The following is a 26190-nucleotide window of genomic DNA, read 5'->3' as shown; positions in this document are numbered from 1 at the left end:
TATAAATACTTTTTTTTAAAGAAAAATATCACAGAGACAAACAACATTAGAAGAAGTGGCACTGAGTTGAGCAGCGTCTAACCGCATACAGGATGTATGTATGCGTGCTTTACATATATTACATATATTACCGCAATCTCTCTAAGCAGACTAAAGAGGTTATTAATTATATTCCAATTCCACAGATTCAACACCCAAGTTAGGAAGGTAAAGCAATACCAAACAAACTACGTATTTGACAATAAGAAAAATTTAAAAAAATAGAGAGTTTTAAATTTGTGTTAGATTTAGACGTTCAAATGAGTTAAAACATAAAAGGAGCTTTAAGTAGTCTGAAATTCTCTGGTAGTCAGTAGCTACAGAACTTCCAAATGACATTTAAGAATATTAAGAAAATAATCTCTTTCTTAATAACGCTTTTATGTGGTAGCAAAAATAATAAAATACAATGTTAAAGTCTATGGACATATGAAGGGCATATCTTGGGGTAAACAATTTTCTATTTTCAAAGGATTTACCCAAAAACAAAGCTGCCAACAAACAGCTGGAAAAAGCCCCATTACTTTTCTTTAGTTCCTGTCTTCCCAACAGATAAAGAAGGGCATTGTAGGTGCTTAATACACATTTTAACTGAGTGCTGCCACTAGTAAGAAGGAAACCGTGGAACCACTACTTTCCATATCAAACAAAGCAGGTAATTAACAGCCATTATGGCACAATCCCTTATCGCCAAAATACACAAAGGATACTAACTTCTCTCAGAGCCAATGCTCTGTTACCAAAAAGCCAAGCTGGTGTTTCAGAGTCATATTCACTTCTTTATTACACAAGCATACATTTACTGCTCAGTCAGACACCTATAATTAAACACAAGAAGACTATAATGCTAATATTCAGGCTAGCTTGCATGTAAGGGGGTTCCCCTCCTCCCCAGACAGATGATTGCTTTTCATTTCAGAGTTTCAAGCAGCTACAGTTCACTTAGTTTTGATTACATGGCAATTAGATATGCAAATGTAGAAGATCCGGAAAAATACTTTTTCAAACATCAGATTGTGAGTAATCATGCCCATTCTCTTCTCTTGTATATACAAGCAGCTCATTAAACAACTATTGTCTAAAAAACATTTCTGTCTCAAATGCCTTGGTTTTTTTAAAATATCAAAAACATTTAAAACACATCCTTGGAAAAACTCTTAATAAAACCCAGTTCATGTGTATGTGCTTGTGCTGGGTGGGGAGGCATGGTAAGTGACCAAAGGAAAGAATACATCCTAATTCACACTGTCTCCTGAGGGTTACTTCAAAACTTGTCATAACTTATTTTAAACTTCTTAAAATACACAATTTAATGCTTTCTATTAAATGACACCTATTATTAACAAAATATAAGATATTATAAGTATTATAAGTAATAGTAGTTAAGTATTCCAACCATTTGACCAAGAAAGCGATCTTTCATTATGGGTCTACATTATAGGCTATATGCAGATGTTAAGGTGAAGAATCATATATATCCTGGTGGAGGGGAGTGGGTAAAAACATTTTTCACTTTAAGAAGATCAAAAATTATTGGGGCGCCTGGGTGGCTCAGTGGGTTAAAGCCTCTGCCTTTGGCTCAGGTCATGATCCCAGCGTCCTGGGATCGAGCCCCACATTGGGCTCTCTGCTCAGCGGGAAGCCTGCTTCTCCCTCTCCCTCTGCTTCCCTCTCTGCCTACTTGTGATCTGTGTCTGTCAAATAAAAATCTTTGAGGGGGGAAAAAAAAAAAAAGAAGATAAAAAATTGTTACTTATGTCTGTGGGTGTGACTTGAAAACCTAATTAAGGCCACTGATATTCTTTCAAAATGTACTTAATATATTATTTCTACCCTGGCAATTAATGTTACTTTTACATTTTAAATTTCAGTTTCATTTCTTAACCTTAAGTCCTACTCAGCTAACTTATAAAGTGCTTGCTGGATTTTTTTTTTTTCTCTTTCATGTAATTTAAGTCATACTGTCAGTCATTTGTATTTAAATAAATTTTCAAGTGAGTCTTCCGTATTATCTATGTGAACTTCTATACTTCGGAAAATTCAAGGAAGTGGTGACTAAGAACTTATGTTCTTCTGTTAGAAGAACATAATTTTTACATGGGCACAATTATGTCCACACTTCACTGAGGAAATCAGAAATACAAATAAATCACTGCTCTTGGAGAATGCAGCCTAGTAAGGAAACAGGAGTAGTAAAATTAAATACTACATTGTATCTTTAGAGAACAAGCACTGTGGAAGCTCAGAAGGGAAGATTAGGGAAGGCTGAAGTGCTCTGACCGTGGTGAATTAAAATGCACCTGGAAAAAGGTTCCCAGTCCATGCCACCATCGTCTCCCCCCTCAACAACTGCTAGAACCTACTCTCGAATCCCCTTGCTTCAGCTCTTAACCACCTCCCTACACATTTATAATCTTTACTACCACTCTCTAACTACTTTGAGACTATTCTTTTTAAAAATATATCAGATCATCCCACTCTGCTTAAAATCGTCTGACTTCTAACTGCTCTTGCGATAAAATCCCAACTCCCTCCCATGCCTACTTGGATGAGTCTGGACAGACACCATCTCTATGCACCCTCATCTCCTCTCACCCCCACCCCAACCTGGCCCTGCTATTCCTCAGTCTAATCTCATTCCAATACGAGTGCCTTTGCACTGGGCTCTCACTTTATCCAGTCTTCAGGCCTTCCCATGTCAGCCCCTTTTGTCATAGGTTTGATGTCACCTCCTCACACAGCCCCTAATGAAAGGCTTCACACACCCTCTCTGAAAACTCCACCCTGATCACACTTACTGTATCCCCTGATGTTATTCCCTTCACGGCACTTACCACTATCTAAAACTGTCTAGTTCATTTATACTTGGCTATTTATTTGTGGTCTTCCTCTCTAAGTTAGGCCCCCCGGAATACAGGAAAACTCTGTTTCTTGTCCGGCCCAATATAGGGAATCAAAATACTTTTAAATTATTAAATAAATTTTGAAAGGTGGAAGAATATTCTAGGTGGATAAAGGCATGTAATGAACACACACCGGGGGTGAGAAGACAGGGCTGACGTCATGAGGGAAAACAACATCTTACAAAGGATATAACGGACTTCACTGTACTGTCTGCCGTGTCAGGTTAAAGTCAGTGTATGCTGCTGCTGCTGTTGCTGCAACAGGTCACACGTCGCAGCATGGTGATGCCACTACTACTTGCTTCACATCTTCATCAAGCCCCACACTTAATGTCACAATGGTTCCTGGTCTTCTCTGCCAGCTTAAGGAAGTGTTTTTCTTTTTCATCTAATCTTTTCATCAAAGTAGAATCAATCATTCCATCATTCCTCAAAAATGATGAGTTAGCTTTAATACCAATAAAACTCACTTGCTGTATCGACTAGATTTCACTTATCACTGGCACCTACATAGTGCAAATTGGCCCAGAGTATCTAGGTGAACATGGACAAAAGTTAAAGAGATTGGTCATCAGCACATTCCTGAATTATTTTTAATACTTCTCAGAACGAGTTCAAAAAATTTTTCAGCAAGGGAAAAAGCTCTGAGACCAGTGACTGCCTGAGTAAATACAACTAAATACATATGTATCAGTGAATGGAAAATACGTCAAAGAAACAAAATGAGCACCCTCAGAATCTTGATTTATAAACCTGTCAAACATCTATAATCATGTTAAATATTATTAATCATAAAAAATTATTTCCACCCAAAACCCAATGTCTGCAAAAATCAAAGAAAGGCTAGGCAATTCTCCATATTCCAAGACGAACTCCGAGAGAGAGGGAGGGAGAGAGAAAAGGAGAAAGAGGAAGGGAGGAATGGGTGACATAAACAGGCCCAAGAGCTCTCAAGTGGTAAATGTTAAATAAAAAATGGTGAAAGAGGTGAAAAGTACATAGTAATTCTTGGTATTATTTCTGCAATTCTATAAATTTAAAATTATTATACAAAGTTACAAACAGAAATTATTTGTCCTCCAATCTCTGCTTAGGCCAGTAGTGTCCACGAGAACTTTCTGCATAATGATGAGAATGGTCTGTTCTGCTGTCCTGAAGGCCAGCCACTAAAACACCCTGCCATTGAGCACTTCAGTGTGGCTGTGAGGCTGCTCAAGTTTTCTTATTCAATTTTGATTAATTTAGACTAGTTTAATGAAAAAATGACAATATGTTTTGGGGTATACCTTGAAAAAAGTTCTATTTAAACAAGCCGGGGGCTCAGATGGGGATGTGGGAGGTTAGGGATGACAAGCATCTTGAACTCAATCACAGAGGGTCCCATTAGGTATCCTCTAACTGGTGGTGACAGAGGACACAAAAGATCATTTTGGGGTATTTACATGCACCTCAACCTTGACTATAATAGAATACTCCATTGTGAAAGAAGTCTCTGTCTATAAGATCTGATCAGGACAACAACGTCACTTCCTGCCAACAGATTTCTGCCATTATGCCAAATACATAAAATGATTTTTATTTTAAATTCTTTTACCGGCTACTTCTACAACATGTGTAGAATACTTGAAACATAAACTCATGTACTGCTCTCCATGGGGACTTCATTCTTTTCTTCTGATAATTATAACCAGCAATAAAGAGTAAATTTTAAAAGAATCTTAACTTCTAAAACATCACAGTTGTGACGTGAGATGCTTCCGATCAAATGCTTAAGACAACCCTGACTCAAAAAACTTAGGTTATGTGACATCAACAGGAAAAAAGTGCCCTATATACAAAGAGAAGTCTAAAACTTGACAGGTGAGAATGCATTTACTGTATGAATTATCTAGACAGTTAAAACAATCAAAGTTTAGAGTAACTCACAGTAAATCAGGTAATGGAAACAGGACATCCAACTGCTTGGCAATGGGTGAGAAGGAACTTCATTTCCTAACACAGAGTACTACAACCTTACACCTATCTAGAGGGAAGACACAGGCACATATACATATACTAACAAGACATTAATAGCGAAACAACTCACTTGACGGGAAAATAAAAAAGATGTTATGCAAATAAACTGGGAAAAAGAAGAATAAAGAGGAGACTGCAAAAGTCCGGCCAGAGAGTAAGGGCAGCACTGACCGAGCCAGCGCCGCTGAGAAATCTGAACAGACAGCTGCTCGAGTTCTCAAATCTGCTGCGGGCCAACCACGGACACAAACAATTGAGGACGTCACCCATGTTTTTGGTTTTGTTTTAAACCATGGCTGCTGATAAGAGCAAACCAATAAAGAACATGAATCAAATCCTATAAACAAGCAAGGAAGGCATCAAGTACCAGAGGGCAAAAGGATCCTCAGATACACATTTTCCATAATTTTTCTTCAAATATACAGAACTTAGTTCTTATTCTAAGGGAAACACTTTGAAACAGATTTATTAAAAGTAACATTTTGATTATATAACAAAAATTTCATAAGGCCACAGTATCATTCCATAACAACAAATCTCATGAAGGATAGTATAAAAGCAGATTTAATGACAATGCTAATGTTCTGTAGAAAAAATTGAACACCAAAACAATGCCTACATCTGAGGGTGATTATGCAATTTGTCATTCAAACCAGTACACTTTAAAAATGAAAAGAGATATTTATCAATAATTAGACCTCTCCTGAGCAAACCAGAACTTAGCATCACCCTTCCAAAGAGCTATTCAAAAAAACAAACAAAAAAAACCCCGACTTAGCATGGTATCAAAATACGAAGATAATATGGCTTAGAAACACTACACATCATTTTACCACAAACATTACTCCTGTTTTTATTAGCTCATTTGGTAATAAATATATCATAACTGGACAAAATGCAATTAATTGGGCAAATTCTGATGTATACCATTAGAGTCAATTCCTCCAAACAGTAAACTGCAAACAAGAATGTTCCTTAGAAAGTTTAAAAAAAAAAAAAAAAAAATAAAGATTTGCTATTAAGAATTTCAAAAAATTTAAAATTTCACATTTTTCATATGTAAAAAATAAACTATGCAATTATCAAAAGCAATTAAAAATTGTTAAATTGTTTTAAAAAGCAAAGTAATTGGAATAAAAGAAATAACTGAGGAACAGTGGAATTTCCAATTTTATCTTATAGAATGAAATAATTTATAAAAGAATGTAAGATTTAATTGACTAAATAAAACCATAATAATTAGAGAAAACATCAAATAACTATACAAACTACTGGGAAATGTTAAAACCTTTGAGCTTCACCCTAAAGACAAAATCCACCAAAACAACAATAAAATATAGCTGGACTGTCCAAGTGAAAACTTCATTGTGCAAAATAATTATAAGCAAAATTAAAAGGAAAATCCTTCCCTCAACATGTATTTCCTGAATACCCATGTGGCAGGTACTTAACAGCTTTACCACTGAGGACAGGACGGTGAACAAAATGTACACAACAGTCAGCACTCTCCTCTCATAAAACACCAAATCCACTCCCCCAGGAGGAGGGATAAGTAATAAACACAAAGTATCTCAAGAGTAATGAAGAATAGGAAGAAAAATGCAGAGGCCAAAGGATAAAAGAAGAGTAGAGGAGCATTTGAGCAGAGTGGTTATGGAAGATCTCTTTGAAAAAGTGAAACTGCAGGAACTCTGAAATGAAACGGGGATGGGGTTACATAGCTTTGGGGGAAGAGTATCCCAGGCAGAGGGTGGCAAGAGCAAACTCTACAGTAAGAGCACCAGCGCGCTCACAGAATGGAAAGACGGGTGTGCTCAGTCAGAGAGGCGGCGAACAGAAGGGAAGCCCGGAAGGCAGCTGGACAAGATCATGGCGGGCCTATTAGCCACAGTAAAGATCTGACTCTTAAATACATGAACACACACTGCAGGACTATTTTAAAAATTCACTCTGGTTGCTAGAGGGAGACAGGCAGGAAGAGGGAACGTTAAGGAAATGGGAAGGCTACCGAGGAAGCGCACGATGTAGTAATCAAACCCATGCACTCAAACCAGCCAAGGCTCAGATCCCAACTAAGCACTCACTAGTCAGGTTAAGAGAAGGTTCTTAACTTCCCTACCCACCATCTCCTCAATGATAAAATTAGAATAAAAACAGTACCTACCTCACAGGACTGTTTAAGGATTAAATGGGTTCATTCACATGGAATAAGGATAGATAGCAGCAGCCAAATCCAGCAACTGCTCCATCCGCTGCAGCCTTCAAACCACTACCACGCCACCTCCGCCACCAAAGACTGAGCATTCCACTCACCCCTCACTCCTCCCTACACCAGCCAGTCGTGATGGAAGTCAGCAAGCTGGAGGTTCAAGGGAGAGCCCCGTCGAGAGATGTACATTCTAAAGCCATTATAATATAGAGGCAGCTCTCTAAAGATGTAAACTTTCACGGGGAGATGATGAAACCTGAATTAAGCATAAATAAGGACAACAAAACCTTCTCTTTGGAATTAGAACTACCTGAAAAGATGAAATTTTACCAGTGGATAGTGAAAAATGGAAAGCTGATCATGATTAAAGAATCTGAAGGGTAAAGTGTTAAGAGGGTAGACATGAGAAATGTAAAGGTCACTGGTTGTGGGGGGTGACGGCTTCTGCTGTTGGGCTAAATGAACAGAACTTCTGAACGTCCAGCTCCCCTGAACAGTTAGCGCCATCCTTGCACGTGCATAGAGAACCAAAAGGAGATGGACAAACCGCACCAAATTCTAGTTAGATTCAGGTCAAAGACAATCTATTACTTACAGTGTTATTTGAAATGAGTTGATTTCCTGTATGCTTTAATGAATAAATGCTAAGTTTTCTAGTGTATCCTAAAATAAATAACTTCTATATATATTATATGCATAATATAGAATATAGAAAGAGTTCCTAACCTATCAGAAGTGACAGGAAGTATCTTCATTACAGTTGAATATCAACCAATAAATATGAAGCAAATGACAGAGAAAAATAACAATTTTGTAAACACTATTACAGTAATAATGGATGTGAGCAAGACTCATTAACTGATGCTAAAACTACTGAGCAGAATCTTGTTGAGAACAGGATACGTACAAAGTTTCAAAGTGTTCCTCTTAGATTAGTTATTAATGTAAAAGGGGGGGGGAGTACCTCTACAGGGAAAAAAATATGACTGACATCATTTTAACCAAATGATCAACTTGAATATCATCAAAATGGGGCAAACTAACACTGGGTAACTAATGCAGTGTGCTGACGGCACGGCATCACTTTTTTAAAACATTCCTGCCCAAAATGCATGGCCTGACTCTAATCATAAGAAAACAATGAAACAAACCCCAATCATGAAAGACAATGAAAGGCTCAGTAGCTGTTTCAAATTGGAGATCTAGAGCTACTAGTGTCATTTGTGATCCAAACAGGTTTCTGGGACAGAAAGAATTTAAATTGAATGGAAAATTGGAAAAATTTGAGTTCAGAATGTCTATCAAAGAATGTAATATTGTAGTAGTACTGAATCTGCTGGATGTGAATAAAGAGACCCTGATGATGTAAACAGATGTTCTTGTTCGAAGGAACCGCTCCCTAACATAGGGATGAAGGGTCAGGGCATCTGCAACTTAACTCTCAAATGATTCAGCAAATAAAAGGTATTAATAATTTTATACACACACGTTGCACGCACAACACAGTCTCATTATTCAGTATAGTTATGATCTATAAAGTCCTGTGAACACTGAATCAGAGAATACTAAACCACTGTTCCTAAGGAAACAATGGTTCCCTTGGAACAGGATCATGCTACCGTGAGCCTCTGGTCACAACATTTTCATCAATCAATGGATATGTAATCTGGTTTTATGTGTGTTTGTGTGTATGTTTATGTTTAAAAGATACCTTAGGTAATATATACTGTTAATTCATTAACATTCATCTCACAGCCAACAACACTGGAACTCACCCCTTAAGGAAGACTAACGTGTGTTTTTCTTCCTAAGGTAGGTCACAGTTTTCTTGAGCTCAGACACACGAGACCCGCAATTTGTTTTGGGGTCATTTTTAACACCAAACTCACCAGCAAAAAGCAACTTTTCAAAAAACATAACACTAAGCAGACCGTGAAAAGAACACTTATTCTCAGCATTAGAGCTAAAAGGAGAGACTGATGTTGCCTTACTTGAGTTCAGCTGGCAACAAGAGCACTGGATGACTCACAATTTTTTTTTTTCCTGCTCTAAGCACATCCATGTGTAACTGTGAAAGTGCTACCAGTATTAATTTTGAAATTACTAATAAATCTTAGCAAATAGGTGAATTTATGAGTGCACAATTAGAAAATAATGAGCATTAACTGTATGTATGTAAGTGAATATACCTACATATAACATATATAAACACATGAAGAGAACAGACATGCACAAAGATGTACAAAATGTTAATAACTCTGGCAAATCTAGGTAAGGGGTATACAGGATCCATTGTACCACTCTTAAACTTTTCTGCAGATAGAAATTTGTATTTTTTCAAATGATATTAACAAAAACCACAAAATTGGTAGCAATAACAGGCAATACAAAAGTGAGTATTAAAGTCCAAATAGATATATAGTAACAGATTTAACCTCATTAACCTCACTAAAAATGCAACTCAATAGAGTATATTTCTGTCCCCCCAAAACACTGGTATCCCAATTTGACAGACGATTCTTTATACAAACACTTCCCTTTCCTGTTGAGAGTGCTTATAATTTCAAATAGTAGCTTTAAAAGGCAATTTTGGTAATACATTTTCAACCAACCAATTATACTTCTATAAATTCACCCTAATAATATGTGCAGATGTTTTTCACAACATTTTCATAGTAAAAAACAATTCATTTTTAACATGTACATGAGTTTTTATGGGCAAAGACAGATATAATACTTTTTTTTAAAGATTTTTACTTATTTGACAGAATGAGAGATATCACAAGTAGGCAGAGAAGCAGGTAGGCAGAGAAGCAGGCAGAGAGAGAGGGGGATGTGGGGCTGAGAGCCCAATGTGGGACTCGATCCCAGGACCCTGAGATCATGACCTGAGCCAAAGGCAGAAGCTTAACCCACTGAGCCACCCAGGCATCCCAATAGATATAATATTCTTAAGTAAAATATATTAGTTTACAAAAACATATGGTCTCAAAATACACATCAACATATACATGTAACACTTGCCTCCAAATGGGAAAGATTATGGTTTTTAAAAAAGTGTCTATTAGTTTCCATACTAAACATGAAAGGCTTTCATAATCAAGGAAAAAAAAAAATTTATTTTACAATAGATAAGCTCAAGCATTTGCTTTTACTACTCGTGACTTATTTTAAAGTTGTGACCTCTTGTAAATTTTAAATGTCTTAAAACACTCTGATGCACCAGCTTGATCATATTATACATATTCAAGGATAAGGATACTTTCCAATTACTTGTTTCTTAACATTCCATAATCTCACTAATTAAAATGAACACAAGTTACTTGTCAGAAATTAATCTTATTAGTTACAAAGATGAAATTACACAAAACTTTAATATCACATTCTTAAAAATATTTTTAATATGAAATGATCAGTCCTCTATATGTACAATATTTTATAGGTATTTGAATTCAGCAAAAACTTGTTAAAAAACTTATGAATACCTTTATAAAATATGCTTATATGCTATAATTTCTACTTACTTTTTAAGTAACAATTCACAAAATATAAATTATTTCAATCATCTAGATTCAGCTTTAATTTTTCAGACCCACAGGCTGTGATATTGACCTGGCGTGACAATTTAAAATAAATAAATACATACATAAATCTCACAAAACAACTACACATATCTTTAAAAGCAAAAGAGTTAACAATTATACATAAAAGTTAACCTGTTTTAAAATCAAGAGACTAACAGTATAATTTCTGTGAATCATTATCATTCACAACTGGGGTTAAACAGAAAAATAAAACTAGCAACACAGAACAGGATGGCTCACCAGGCTTATGAAACTGCCTATAATCTGTTGTTAATATGAGAGAAAAAATGTTCCAGTTTGTTATAAAGGATTTTGAAAAAGAAAATTAACTGATGCAGCATGATATACACATAAGCAACGGTCCCTACTAATTCTGTCAACACAGACTGAATCCTCTCAAAAGAAAATCTGTTATATACAACACAACTACGAGGTGCTCAAATATTCTTTAACTAAGCTGACTGCAATCCAATCAAGACTTAATTTTAAAAGGCTCATTAACAGCATCTAGTGATAAAATGGACTCTCCCTTTTCAATGAAACTCATATCTCATTTCATTAGACATGGACAATTAACTCATCTTGGTATTAGATCTATGGCAAGTAATTAGCTTAAGTTTTACAGGTTACTTAATGTGTTACTTTCCTAATGAAAACAAAGGTTTATTTTCATTGGATCCATCTTTTACTCCTCAAAGAGTGCCTCACCAATTTTAGTAACTGTACCTTAAATAAACAGAATTTTTATTTCATACCCTCCTAATCTTCCTTAACAACTAAGGTGGCAAAACAGCAGATCTATTCTGTAATAGTGTGTTGAGATACTATCCAATTTGAAATAAACATTTAATTTTTAATATTGTTTTATACTTTTCTATCTTAAGGCTAAGCCACTTGAGTTCATAATAAACATGTAATCAGAAACAAAACTATGAAGTCAGTATTCTAAAATGAATTTTATTTTAAAAAATACACAGCAAAGCTGAGAGAGTGAGGAGAACCAAGTAGAGAGGGAGAGAACAGCGTTAATCTAGTTTACAGTTCTGTGAACCAGGAGACCAAGTCATAAACTGGTATTTAAGCCGGTACTGCTGCGAGATACAGCCCGCAAGTACAGAAATCAAGTGTGTTTAGAAAGCTTTATAGCATTCCAACTGGATAATTTTAATCTGTTGATGAAAAAATGTTTTAAACAGGACTGAATTTGTCTTTTCCAAATTCTATTTATCTGATAATTTCATTACAGTTTACAAAAGGAATGGTCTACAATGGATTAGAATTGTTCTGTAATGGTCTTCACAGCAGACTATTTGAAGAGCACTAATTTAACTCTTCAGAAGGCAAGCATTCCTTTCTTTTTAAAAAGAAACCTATCAATCATTTCAAGGTTGAATTCAAGACCAAATCTCATAACACTTAAAAAAAAAAAAAAGACTACAGCTACTAGGGAATTAGTTTATAGCTACAACAGCATACTTTTAAGACACAAGTACTACCACATAATTATGTCAAAGGCTCCAAAGTTTAAGAGATTATATTTGTTTTGAATTCAAAACAGATTTAAGATCAGAGGATCTAAGTTCCATAGATACTGATTCTATCTCAACACAAGGAAGAACTTTCTAACAAACTTGGTCATTTGTCTCTGGCCTGAGGACACTTCTCCCTTCCACCTATCACTGCCTAGTTGTCTTTTTTAGAACAATGAACATAAAACTTCTTATCTTAAAAACAAGAGCACAAATGCACTGCTTTCAAAATTTAAAAAAAAAATGTTTATTTAAGTCCTTACATACTCAGATCTCAGTCTTGCCTCCATTATCTATGCTGCCTTCTCTGTCATACCTCAGAACTGCCACTGAAACAGGCAAAGTGTACACAGGCTGATCCTACTGGTGGTATCCAGAATACCATTCCTCTCAACTGTCTTGTAAATTCCTGCTGTAGTCTGATTCTCTCTACCTTTTCCTAAAACCTTCAATCTACAACAAAACTCCTTACACACCTCCTCGACTTCCCACAGCACAAGGTATAACATCTAAGGGAGCATTTAGCACACAGTGCATTAATTCACTGTCAATACATCAGTCTCCCATGGATGAAAGCTCCTTGAGGACAAAAATCAAAAGCACTGAAAAATATCTGCTGCCTGAGAAGGCATTAAATTAACTATGAAAGGAGGTAACAAAAGTTGAGTAACAATCATTTGCAATATAGGAAGAAAGTATCACAGAATTAAATATCACACGGTGATTAGACTTCATGGCTTTAATAAGGTTCCTTCCAAACCAGATTACATAATACTGTAATTTTCATAATCATTCTTCTAAAGCAAGTAATCTGTTTTCACAGATAAATACTATTATTCAAATCATATTTATGAAACTTCGTATGCATTCAATTTATAAGATTTATAAGATAAAGAGAATCTGTAAAAGTTCCTATTTTCGAATGCATCAAGACCAAGGTACCAATAAGAGGGGGTGGGGTGAGTGGGGGGGGTAAGGAAGGGATATAAAGTAGAAAGAAAAAAAAAACATTCCTTGCAGGGAATAAATAGCCTTTCCCAACTAAGGACTCACAAGAGAATCAAGTCTTAATGCTGGGCCCAAGGCATAAATTATATATAATTAGCTTCTCTCCTACACATCTATAATGATACTTGTTATGAATCACTCTAGGTAAAACTGAAGAATTTTTATGTTTTGTGGTTCAGAAGAGGAACCCTAGCTGAGAAAGGCCATATAAACTAACAGAAAAATCACAGTACTTTTCCTCTTGAAAACATTTTAAATAGTAATTAATTTCTTAGGCACAAACAGAAGTTTGTTACAATTATAATGCACCTAAAGACCAATAACACTATTTCAACTATGTCTATTAATTATTTATAAATGGGCTGGATGGGAACATAAGAAATATATTGCAAAGAAATGACTAACTGGGAAACCAGAGACGGTTGCACTGCTCGTAACAGTAATGACCTTTTACACACACACACACACACACACACACAGGAATATACTTAAAAGATTGACTTTTTAAAAGTGCCTTTATCAGATGTTCAATCTCCTGTATAAAATATAAAAGTTTAAGACTGCTGGTCAATCTTTCAGGAAATTGGAACTCTCATACACTGCTGGTGGTAATGCAAAATGAGAACAACCTCCTAGAGAGAGAGAAATTCAGGACTAGCTAGCAAAATTATGGAACACCACTTCTAGAACTCTATCCTGAAGATAAATTAAGAAGGTCATGTAAAAATCTATGTAGAAGCTATCCAATACGGCGCTCTCCCTATGTGTAACAGCAAAAGCCTAGAAGCAGAGCAGCCTGGGTGGCTCAGCCGGTTAAGCAGCCAACACTCGATTTCACTTCAAATCATGATCTCAGGGTCCTGGGACAAAGCGCTCTGTCGGGCTCCTTGCTCAGTAAGAAGTCTGCCTGAGTATTCTCTCTCCATCTCCCTCTGCCCCTTCCCCCACTCATGCTTGCATGCTGGCTCTCTAAAATAAACAAACAGGGTCTCCAGGTGGCTCAGTCAGTTAAGCCTCTGCTTTTGGCTCAGGTCATGATCCCAGGGTCTTGGGATGGAGCCCCACATCGGGCTCCCGGCTCAGCGAGCCTTGCTCAGGGAGCCTGCTTCTCCCTCTCCCACTCCCCCTGCTTGTGTTCTCCCTCTCTGTGTCAAATAAAATTTTAAAAAAATGTTTTAAAAATTAAGTAAATCTTAATAAAAAAAAAAAAGCTTAGAGACAATCTAAATGTCCATTAATAGGGGAATGTTGGGATAATTTACAGTATATCCACACAAGGAATATGGTAAGTTATTGAAAGAGCTGTCTCAATATATCCCCACAAAGTGATCTCAACAATATACTGTTAAATAAAAGTAAGGTGCAGAAAAGTGTAATGTGTACATAACCACCTACAAAAAGTGAGAAATTGCACACACAGGCATACACAATTGTCATACTTATGTAACTGTTATGGCAAAAAAGAAATGTAAGGATAAACTGGAAACAAATATTAAAAATTTACCTGATAGCAAGGAACAGGAATACATACAGGCAATAGGGGTAAGAGCGAGAGTCTCTGAAAATTCTCTACTACTTACAGATTTGACTACTTAGAGATTTGAACCACATAACTATTTTACAAGTAACAGAAAAATAACTGAAGCAACTATTAAACGTAGAAAACCAAGTACAAATGAGCTTAAATGTGGACCCACATAATGATGTACCTATTATACACTCGGAAATTATTGAGAGTTTTAAAAGACAAAATTTCAGTCTCTAGTAGGATACAACCTAAAAACAATAGGAACTGTGGAAAAATTGTTTTCATTTACTATGTTGTTGATAGTAGTGTTTGTACTGTTATTCTGAGACTTCTATGTATCTTAGAATAAAGCAAATGAGTCCTTATTCTGTGTCTTTGGGAAGCAAGATTTTTCAGTGGGGAAGAAAACAGATCTATAAGATCAATTAAATAAAACACTGTAGCCCTGATTTTGAATGAGAATGGACTTGTACACACCTATATTCCTCAATGTGTGAGTGTGTGTGTGTATGTATGTATGTATGTATGTATGTATCTCCTAGCTCTGTCCTGAAAAGGTCTACAAATAATGAGTACCACCTAAGTCTAGAATGCAATCTCTACTTAGTATTTTTCACTAGGAATCCTTAAAGAAATGGATGACTCCAAGCCTGAAAATTTTTTAAGATGACACTGGACTATCATACCACACTAGAAAGCAAAGTTACTAGCCCCAACCACTGGGGCAGTGCCAGAAGCACTTAGAAGTGAACTTGAGGAAGCTCCCAATGGTCAAACAGCATGATCACTGAAAACACTAACTGCATGAACTGAAACATCAAAATAGTTAACATGCATTCGTACTGATTTTAAAAAAGGGAACAAAAAAGACCTATTCTTTACCTTTGAAGGATTCCTAGGAACCAACTATTTTTAAACTAGTAAATAAAGAACTGAGCATTCATCTAGCCTTTCCTATAAAAAGTGAATCTAGTTAATATTAATGAGCAAACAGGATATAACCATTTCACAATTCCTACTGGAATAAAAGACCTATAAAACCCACCATCACCACACTACTTGTGAAATACACTTTCAAAAAGAAGAAAGGAAATGAAGAAGGGAGAGCAGGAGATCTGAGTCTGATTAAACCTTTCTCACTTACCCAAAAATACGGAGGACAGAGATCAGTGTTAAATGCCACCATGCAATCAGCAAAATCCACAGTAATTATTTAGGATAAATAACTCAGTCCCTTGACAAATAAAAATGCAGAAGGAGAAAGGGAGCTGAGGGACGGAATGGCTTAAGCAATCCTATCAATTAACTGCAGTGTATATGGCCCTCACTTGGATGCCACTCAGACAAAGTATTTTAAAAACACATTTATGAGACAAGCGGAGAATGAGGAACACTGACTAGATATATGATAACAAAGAAAATCTGGGGTGATAAAAAAGCATAAACATGATAGCATTAAAGAGCCCTGTTATTTTAGAAAAGCGTAATAAAATCTTTACAGAGGATATTTTGTCCAGAATGTGCTCCCCAAATCATACAGCATGCAAAAGAGGGAGTGAGAGCTGCGGAGGAGCACGGGCATACCTCGAAGGAGACAGGCAATGCTGATGCTCAGTGATGGATTACTGATGTTTAAAATTAGCCATGACGGGTAGTAAGGAGGGCATGTGATGTGATGAGTGCTGGGTGTTATACACAACTGGTGAATCATCGAATACCTCAACAAAAACTAATGATGTACTCTATGTTGGCTAACTGAACATAATAAATTAAAAAAAAAAAAGCCACGATGAAAAGTTTAAAAGAATAAACTGTACCTTTGCTAAAGGATGTCAGAAAGCTAAGTATAAAACAAGATCATTAAAAGGTTGTCTGAACCATGCTTATTCTTGATGTTATGTCGCTGTCCATCATAACCACTTTAGGATGTCAACCAAAAAAAACCTGTATTAATTTGTTCACTTTCAAAGTACTGAGACAGGAGCGACATCTTCGATAAGAATAAAAGTCTAAGCAACCCTCCAAAATCGAGAAAATCTGTGTTGCATATTGCTGTCAACAGGTGCCTTGAAGCATCCTGCGTGTGTCTTAGACATTATAAAGCTCCATTATTTAGTGAACTGACACAGGACAGGATACAGAATTGCAGAAGAAAATGCTAATTATAAAGCATCATATCTAACATTATCCGTGTTCTATAACACATGTTAATGTATATATCTAACTGCATGAAAAACAATCTGTAAGAAGACATGCAAGAACTGTTAACAAGGGTAGGCTGTCCAGTGACAGACCAGGTGGTGCCTTTAATTTTTTTTCAGATTATCTGTACTCTTAAACTTCTCCAAAAATATATATTAAGTAATTAAAATACATATTAACCATAAGAAATGAAGTAACAGGATTTAAGAGATACTTAAGAAAAATTTGTAATGTATATGAAAAAATGTAGAAATGTTATGAAATTCTGTTTGCAATTACAAAATATGTCTAATAACATTTCATAAATCATGTTCCACAAAACAATGTATATCCTCATAAAAATAAAATTAAAAATGTATTACGGGGGCGCCTGGGTGCCTCAGTGGGTTAAGCCTCTGCCTTCGGCTCAGGTCATGATCTCAGGGTCCTGGGATCGAGTCCCACATCGGGCTCTCTGCTCAGCAGGGAGCCTGCTTCCCTCTCTTTCTCTCTCTCTGCCTGCCTCTCCGTCTACTTGTGATCTCTGTCAAATAGATGAATAAAATCTTAAAAAAAAGAAAAAAAAAGTTAAAAAAAAAAGTATTACAGATTGATCAGGTTTTAAATTCAAAGCCCATATTCTGAGGAGACTGATTTGCATAGTTCAATTTGAATGTTCAATGAGATCTGCATTTGTATCTACTGTAGTCATCAGTTAGAAATGGGGAACAGGACAGGTTACGTCACCTCTTTAAGCCTCCAATCCTGTTGGAAGAGTAAAACCATTTTCTGAGGTCATTGCAGGGTCTGAATCAGACATTGCACAGATTGTGAAAGCAGTTGATACCATCTGGCCATAGTTATTAGCAGCCCTAGAAGGACCATCTGATCCCGTAAGTGCACATTCCTTGATTTCAAGCAAAGAGCTCTAAGTAAAATTACTAAATCTCAATGAAAAGGTCCAGAAGATACAACACTTAACTAACCTGGCTTTGATCAACTATAGACATTTCACTCATTAACAATTTTGGCTTGGGGGGGGGCGGGAGTGGGAAGCAGAAACACAAGCATGGATACTTAGTCCCCACTTATTTATGACAGGGGAGCTCTCAGAGAAGAGCTAATGGATGCTGAAGAGACAAATCCCCAAGAGTGTCCCCTACAACGCCACTCACAAAGACTCCCAAAGGTGAACTTCATTTACCACTTTAATAACTATCACTCCAAAATATTATCAAGTATGTAATGTATGTATGAAACACTCTTCTGTTCTAATGACTTACATGTATTCATCTGCTACACTGGAAACCAGCTGCCTGCCACCTCTGTTTTTTAAAAATGAATACACTCCCTCTAGCACACGGACATCTCACCCAGAGCTCTCCACCTGGCCCCTGCAGCCCTCTGCTGCATCAATGGAAAAGCTATCAAAACCACCTTCTTTTCCAAAAATTATTTCTCTAGAATTTCTATGCTCAACTATATAGGTTTTTATCAGAAAATGGGATTAATTCCCTCCTAAAGAAGATTTGTGAAAATCCTGGGAATGACACAAAAACAAAACTTCAAAATATATTATCCCTGAGGAAAAAACTAAAAACTTTAGAGAAGTTTCACCAAATATATCCATGCTGACCTCATAGTCAAAGTTTAAAACTACTCAATATTCAAGTTCTGATATCTCTGAAGTTGCTATCACTCTCAGAAATGCTTCGTAACTAGGAAGTAGTACACCACAGAACAGAATACAGGCTGGAGGTGGAATGTGGACTGCTCCTTTTTGGCAGTTGACCTTTGGATACATTATTTAACCTCCTGAGGCTCAATTTCTTCACCTACAAAATAGGAATAATAAAACTCAGATCACCTCACACCTGTCAGAATGGTTAAAATTAACAACACAAGAAACAACAGGTGTTGGCAAGGATATGGAAAAAAAAAAGGAACTCTCTTGCACTGCTGGTGGGAATGCAAACTGGTGCAGCCACTGTAGAGAACAGTATGGAGGTTCCCCCCAAAAGTTAGAAACAGAACTACCCTACCATCCAGTAATCACCCTGTGAGTATTACCCAAACAATACAAAAATACTAATTCAAAGGGATACATGCCCCCCTATGTTTATAGCAATTATTTACAATACCCAAGATATGGAAGCAGCCCAAGGGTCCACTGATTGATGAATGGATAAAATAAAATGTGGTATGCATAATTACATATCATTTAAACATAAAAAAGAGGAGAGGGTGGGGAGTGGGTTAAACTGGTAAAGGGGATTAGGGAATGCATTTGTTGTGATGAGCAACAGGTGATCCATAGAATTGATGAATCACTATATTGTACACCTGAAACCAATTTTTTTTTCAGTTAAAAAACTGAAAACAGTTTCTTAACACTGTAAAAAAACAAAATGATAAAAAAAAAATAAACTCAAAAGACATGGAAAAAAAGCCCTAAACAAATGTGTATAAAATACCTAGAATAATACTTGATACAAAGTATACAAATCAAAAGAACTATCCATAAAGAGGCATCCGGGTGGCACAGCTGGTTGACCATCCAAATCTTAGTTTTGGCTCAGGTCTGATCTCCAGGTCTTGAGATGGAGCCCCGGTCATGAGACGGAGCCCTGTATCTGGCTCCACATTCTGGAGTCTGCTTAAGCTTCTCTCTCCCTCTCCCCCATTCCCCTTCCCCACACTCCTCCCTCCCTCTCTCTCAAATAAATAAATCTTCTAAACAGAAAACTAAAAAGAAGTATCCATAAAACTACTGGTTTCCACTTGCTGACACCATGGTACCATATACTTAATCAGAGACAGAGGATACTTGGCCTGTTCCAGGTGAGTACTTGCTGAAACAGAAAAGCCATCCAAGCTTTGGTCACAGTCTCTCATAAAGTCTGACCACAGCTCCTGCTCTTTGGTTCCATGAAGTCTACCCAGTACCATTCTACTGGGTACTTATATACAAAAACGAATGCTGTTATCCCCATCAATAACTCTGAATACCAACCCAACAGAATAAAAATTAAGGTGGCATATTCACTCCCTTGCTTAAAACCAGCAGCTTAGAATACTATGGTACTGCTTATCTTGCCCAAAGAATTAAAAGCACATAGGGTTTATAATTTCATATATTTACAAGTTTTTTTATGGAGACATAGTGGGAGGCATCTATGCCTTTCATTCATTACCTAAACTAAACATTTATTCTTTTTTCAGATCCTACTCTATGCCAGGTACTCAGGAAATGCTCCATAAAGCATACATGCTTTGCCTTCACTGAGTTTACCAGGCTAATGAAGGATGCAGATCAGCAAACAGCATTTTCCATCGTATTTTAGGCAACCTGTAAATTAAAGATTTTCTAGCTTTCTCAGCTTTTACAATAATTGAAAACTTTGCAGAAAAGCTTAAAGCCAGTTGGCTTTTCCTTTGAAACACTTGAAACACACCTAAATCAGCTTTATACAAAGAAGTATCACATCAATACTTCCTTGTTATTCCAATCTGCTTGTCGAGTTTTTTCTCAAAATAACAGTCAAGTAACAAATGACAGCACTTTCCATTTGACTTTACTTTCATTGACATTTTCAAAAGTTCAATGAATAAAGTAACTACAGCATCAACCAAAATGACTTGGTTAACAATTATTTATGTATAGATTTACATTAAAATTATAGAAGACACTCCTGGAGTTAAAAATATGTGCATAAATTCTTCAAAGACTCCATATACCGTAATATCAAACAAATGGTAGTCATTCAAACTAATTTGATATGCCTAAATTATGTTCATCTATAGCATTTTAATAAAACTAAAAATACAATCTGTGGCCAAATTTTTTTGGTGTCTTATTTTATTGTTAACTCTTGCAATATGTATAATCTGTAAGTTTTATTTTGATAGCCAACAATATAAATTAAACATAAAAAGAAGTGTAAACTGCTTCTAATTGTGGTTAAGAAAAAAGTGGACGAGACAGAATGTGGATGCACAAACCACCAGAGAAAAACAGAAAAGCAATGAGAATATGAGATATTCAAAGGTCACAAAAGAACGAAGTATTCTCCTTTCCAAAACTTAAAAAAACAGTAGCAGTCCCCCCAACCTTGATGCAACGTTAAGAGTTTAAACATAAAATGCACTAAGTAGGGGCGCCTGGGTGGCTCAGTGGGTTAAGTCTCTGCCTCCTGCTCAGGTCATGATCTCAGGGTCCTGGGATCGAATCCCACATCGGGCTCTCTGCTCAGTAGGGAGCTTGCTTCCCCCTCTTTCTGCCTCTCTGCCTACTTGCGATCTCTGTCAAATAAATAAATAAAATCTTAAAAAAAAAAAAAAAAAAAAAGCACCAAGTATCCAGTTACAGTCATCCCCCCTTATCTGCAACTTTGTTTTCTGCAATTTCAGTTACCCATGGTCATCCCAAGTCCGGAAGCAGAGGATCCTCCTCCTAACTCATCATCAAGTCAACAGCAGCCTACTATCACAGACAGTATCATTCATCTCACTTCATCTCGTCATGTAGGCATTTTACCCTCTGATATCGTCATAAGGGTGAGTACAGTCTAAAAGATATTATCAGAGAGAGAGAGAGACCACAGTCTCATAACTTATTACCATATATTGTTCTATTACTAATTACTGCTGTTATCTCTTACTGTGCCTCATTTATAAATTAAACTTATCAGAAGTATGTATGTACAGGAAAATGCATAGTATATATAGGGTTCAGTACTATCTGCATTTTCAGGCTTCCACTGGGGGTCTAAGAACAGCCCCCCCACCTGTGAATAAGGGACACTACTATGACAGTGTAAAGATAAAATTTTTTTTAACGATTTTATTTATTTATTTGACAGAGAGAGCAAGTAAGAGAGAGCATGAGAGGGGAGAAGGTCAGAGGGAGAAGCAGAAGCAGACTCCCGGCAGAGATGGAAGCCCGATGCTGGACTCAATCCTGGGACTCCGGAATCATGACCTGAGCCGAAGGCAGTTGCTTAACCAACTGAGCCACCCAAGAGCCCCTAAAGATAAAATTTATTAGGAATAATCATTAAGATTAACTGATCACTTACTATGATCCAAAGTACTGCTCTAATTTAATCCTCACAAGCACCTTTACTACTCCTATTTTTATACAGCAGGAGATTACGTAAGTTGTCCATCACAAAGCTGCTTAGTGACAGAAACAAGATTCAAACCTGAACACTGTGGTCACAAAGCTCACTGTCTTAACTATTTGGTTCTTCTGTCAAAGACAGCAGAGTATGTTCTTCAGGATAAAAACTTCAACCCCAATCAAAAACAAAAGCAAAAATTTCATGTATGTCTTACTACACAAATTCTAAACTCTACTCCTTGGCGTCTAGGAGTGTGTGAGTGGAGAAGGGGGGGGCATTACTACAGAATTAACAGTGGCTGAGGAAGAGGGGAAAACATGTTTTTTCATGGATTTATAGAGTAATTGTTTAACCAATGGATACACTAATCTTAAGGTTAAGATTTATTTGTCCATCAACTATTGATTTCATTTTTCTATGGCTCTTAAATTAGCATTGCTTAATGCCAATACAACTATTAAGTGCAAACAGGGGGAACCCAAACTGCATGCCAATGTAAGACTGCCACTTTGCTGATTCAGAAAATGTTTAAGCATTTTAAGATTCTAATAATAAATGTTTTAAATACAATATTTAAAGTTGCTGAAGGAGAACTCACATACTTGCCTCAAAATATATTTAAACTCAGCTGACAAACAGATTTTAATAAGATTTAAAGATAGTCAATATTATTGGGGATGCCCCCTCCCCACACATACCCAATTTTTCAACCACGAAGTCATTATCTGTCTGCAAGGTGAGAAAATGACTGCAATCCAGTCAGGTGGGAGGAGAATGTAAATGCAATGAGGTGGAAGGTCAGAAAAGAAGCACATCTGAAAAATCAGACTCCTCTGAAGACCTGGTGTTTGTTCCATAAACTCCACAAAGTGATTCAATGCACACACTCCGACATAAGCTAACCACAGGTTTATTACTTGATAGCCTTCTCAAGGCATTGTATTTTAAAAAATAATAACCTCCCTGACGGTACATTTTATATTTGGCAATCAAATCTAGGTTTTTTTCTCTTAAACTGAAGTATAATTCTCAGTGTTACATTAGTTTCAGGGTAAATGGACCTAGAGGATTTTCTCTAAGTGAAATCAGTCAAAGATAAGTAACATGTGATTTCATTTAAACGTGGAATATTTTTTTTTAAATAACCTTAAAAAAAAAAATTAGTCAAACACCATTTTACATAGATATACATCCAAAAAGTATCCTGCCTAACAGTATCACTAGATAACAGGAAACCAGGCAAATAAAACCTTCCTAAAAATAGTATTTAAAGGGTGCCTGGGTGGCTCAGAGGGTTTAGCCTCTGCTTTAGGTTCAGGTCATGATCCCAGGGTCCTGGGCTCTCTGCTCAGAAGGGGTCCTGTACCCCACCCCCCTGCCCCGTCCTCCCTCTGTCTGCCTCTCTGCCTACTTGCGATCTTTCTTTCTCTCTCTGTCAAATAAATAAACAAAATCTTTTAAAAAAACGGTATTTAAAGTAGATAGTTGGGTATTCATTAATTAAAGCAGCAGAGCAATAAGTGGCAGGAGAAATTAAAAAGAGAAAACAGGAACAATATAAAGTAAAATGTCTAATAAATATACAATCAACACAAAATGTTGGTGAAATCCAAGATAAGTATCATATGGCTAGTTATAGCTTTCTTTTTCTGTTTAATAGCTCTCCCAGTAATCCGACACACAGCCAAAGCTATTCATTTGATCACTTTCATTTAAATTTCATCAACAGAAACATTTTACATTTTTAAAACTTTTAATGACATACCTTTATATATACAACGTTATAGTGCGACTAGTTTCCAAATTGGCACCATCTCAACTGTAAATACCAAAATAAGTTAACATGATGGACTGGGTGATACTTTAGTTGGCTAAATGAAAACTCCTGATAATCAAAAGAAAAAATCATGACAACACCTTAAAAAAGCTCAAAAGTTTCAGATATGAAGTAATGTATAGTGCTTTACGCACAAAGATCGGGATATTTTATTATTAGAATGCAAAATTATAAGTAAGTTATTCACATCAAGATTTCCCCCCATGTTCAAGGACTTACCTTCTTTTTATCCCTCATGGAGCCTTTGCCTCGGACCATTATTTTACATCCTGTTTCTGCTTCAAGCTGTTTAGCAGTAAGTCCTCTAGGTCCAAGGATTCTCCCAACAAAATTAAACTAGAAAAAAAAAAGTCACTATAATTATTCACTTGCTTGAATTTATAGCTCTTAAAATTATGTTAAAATGTGTTTTCACTTTGTCAAGTTAAAATGTTTTTTTAATAAATCTTAGAGTACATATGAATTTCTAGCCCAGTTTGAGGACATAATTACAAGAGCTCATTGTTCAGCATAAAGTTTCATATGTATTAACACAAAATATCAATTAGGAACATCCGTATCTACATAAACAGGTACTACACTGAACTGGCGACAACACGTAATCTGAGCAGAGTAAACCAGTGTATTAAAGAGTCTGACAAAACCTTAGATGCCTCCCAATACAAATCCTTCCCACAGAACCCTGGAATGTCAGCAGCACACAAGAAATTGTTCATCATGTTAAATAAGTACTTGCATTTTTTACAGAGATCCTTGGGAAAACTCCGTCTCATTTACATAACAAGAAAATACTTTCTCTAAAGCAATTATTCAGAAGGAATAGTAATTTTTGGTTGGCTTCCATAACACCAATGGCCAAATTTGGATTCCATTAAGTATTTCAGTCTTGAGAGTATAGCATTATTTACACAATTTTATGTCGGTACCTTATTTTTCTTCCTTTTTTTCCATTTCTAACTTTAACTTACACTACTAGTTTTGCAAGGAGCCTTAATTCTTTCCATGAGTTGGACAGTGATGAGAGTAATTGTGTAAATAACTGCCATCCCTCAACAGAAACTTCTAGTACAAAGGCTAACGGGAAGCACAGACTGACTCTGAATACTGAAAAGTAAAGTTCCCTCATTCACAGGTCAACTGCACAAAAGACACGAAAGTGAGTATTTACCATCAATTCCACAAAAAAGCCATGGTGGTTTTTAATTCAGTTATGCAAACAGGTACCGATTCCTATGTTTACGGCTTCCTACCTCCTTCTTGCATTTGATCCTACTATTAGTGTATCATCACGTAAAAGCAACATGCCAGCATTCGCTGCTGTAAGGGCTCCAGAAGCTAAGGCATTTCTCCAACCTTCTGTATTCCCAACAGTTTTTCACATTCCCCTCACTAAACTGCTCACCAATATTGCCACATCTCATAAGTGACAGACAAATCAAAGAAGGATAATACACAAGTCTAACTGGGAGAAAGCACCCTTTCCTCAGGGGATTTTAATACAACTCTGTCCACACCAACCTCATAGACTGATCCTACACACACCTGACCAAGCGCTACAAGATCGCCAATTCTGAAATTTGCCTTTATATTCAAATAAAACCCCTTATCCTTTCCTAGTTCCTTGACATATAGTACTTTATCCACCTCTTTAATCAACCCAAATCCCTGCCATCAACCATTTTTAACAACGAACGTGCTTCCAACCCAGAATCCCTTTTCTACATCTCCAATTTGAATAAACTCAAGAACTAAACTATTATTAAGTGTTTAAAAAAAACTCTTAAAGCACACAGATCCCAACTGATATCCAAGCTCCAATACTGAATAATAATCAGGAATTTGAAAGTCACATCAAATAAGCCTCAATTATACAACGGAGATGACGCTATCTGGCAGAGCTGTACTGAGGAGCGAATGCAGATACAGAATAACACATGTAAAAGGTTCAATACATGGTCTGGCACATACAGTGGATAATCAATAGCCTACCAAGTCCACTACAATTTCACTTTAGGAAACCTCAGGCCCTCAATCAAATGCCCAACTTAGTATGTCCATATAAGGCGACATGGTCCACAGCAAATTTGCCCTAGAGAACCCCAGAAAAACTTGACACTCAATCACAGAGTTCTGTAGAAAACCAGAAAGAAAAGGTGGAAACGGTACACAGGAAGCCAACAAACAGGGATCTAACTTGCAGGTAACAGGCTTGAGTTTTTGTCTCCATGAAGAG

General features: G+C 36.4%; 1 protein-coding gene across 7 annotated transcripts in view; it reads right to left on the bottom strand.

Annotated features, from left to right (window-relative positions):
• The window catches only part of QKI (QKI, KH domain containing RNA binding), a 154274-nt gene that overhangs the window by 70837 nt on the left and 57247 nt on the right, over positions 1-26190 (bottom strand). For all 7 annotated transcript variants that reach the window (XR_004380253.1, XM_032837176.1, XM_032837180.1 and 4 more), the window contains exon 3: positions 24177-24293. Coding sequence is in view for 6 of the 7 variants with exons in the window: in XM_032837176.1 (XP_032693067.1) it covers positions 24177-24293 (117 nt within the window). In the remaining variant the exon portion in view is untranslated. The remainder of the gene's footprint in view (positions 1-24176; positions 24294-26190) is intronic.

The sequence above is a fragment of the Lontra canadensis genome, unplaced genomic scaffold (genome assembly GCF_010015895.1).
Source record: "Lontra canadensis isolate GAN:19392208 unplaced genomic scaffold, GSC_riverotter_1.0 scaffold97, whole genome shotgun sequence".
In the NCBI taxonomy this organism is placed as follows: domain Eukaryota; kingdom Metazoa; phylum Chordata; class Mammalia; order Carnivora; family Mustelidae; genus Lontra; species Lontra canadensis.
This window is presented reverse-complemented; position numbering and strand designations above follow the sequence as displayed.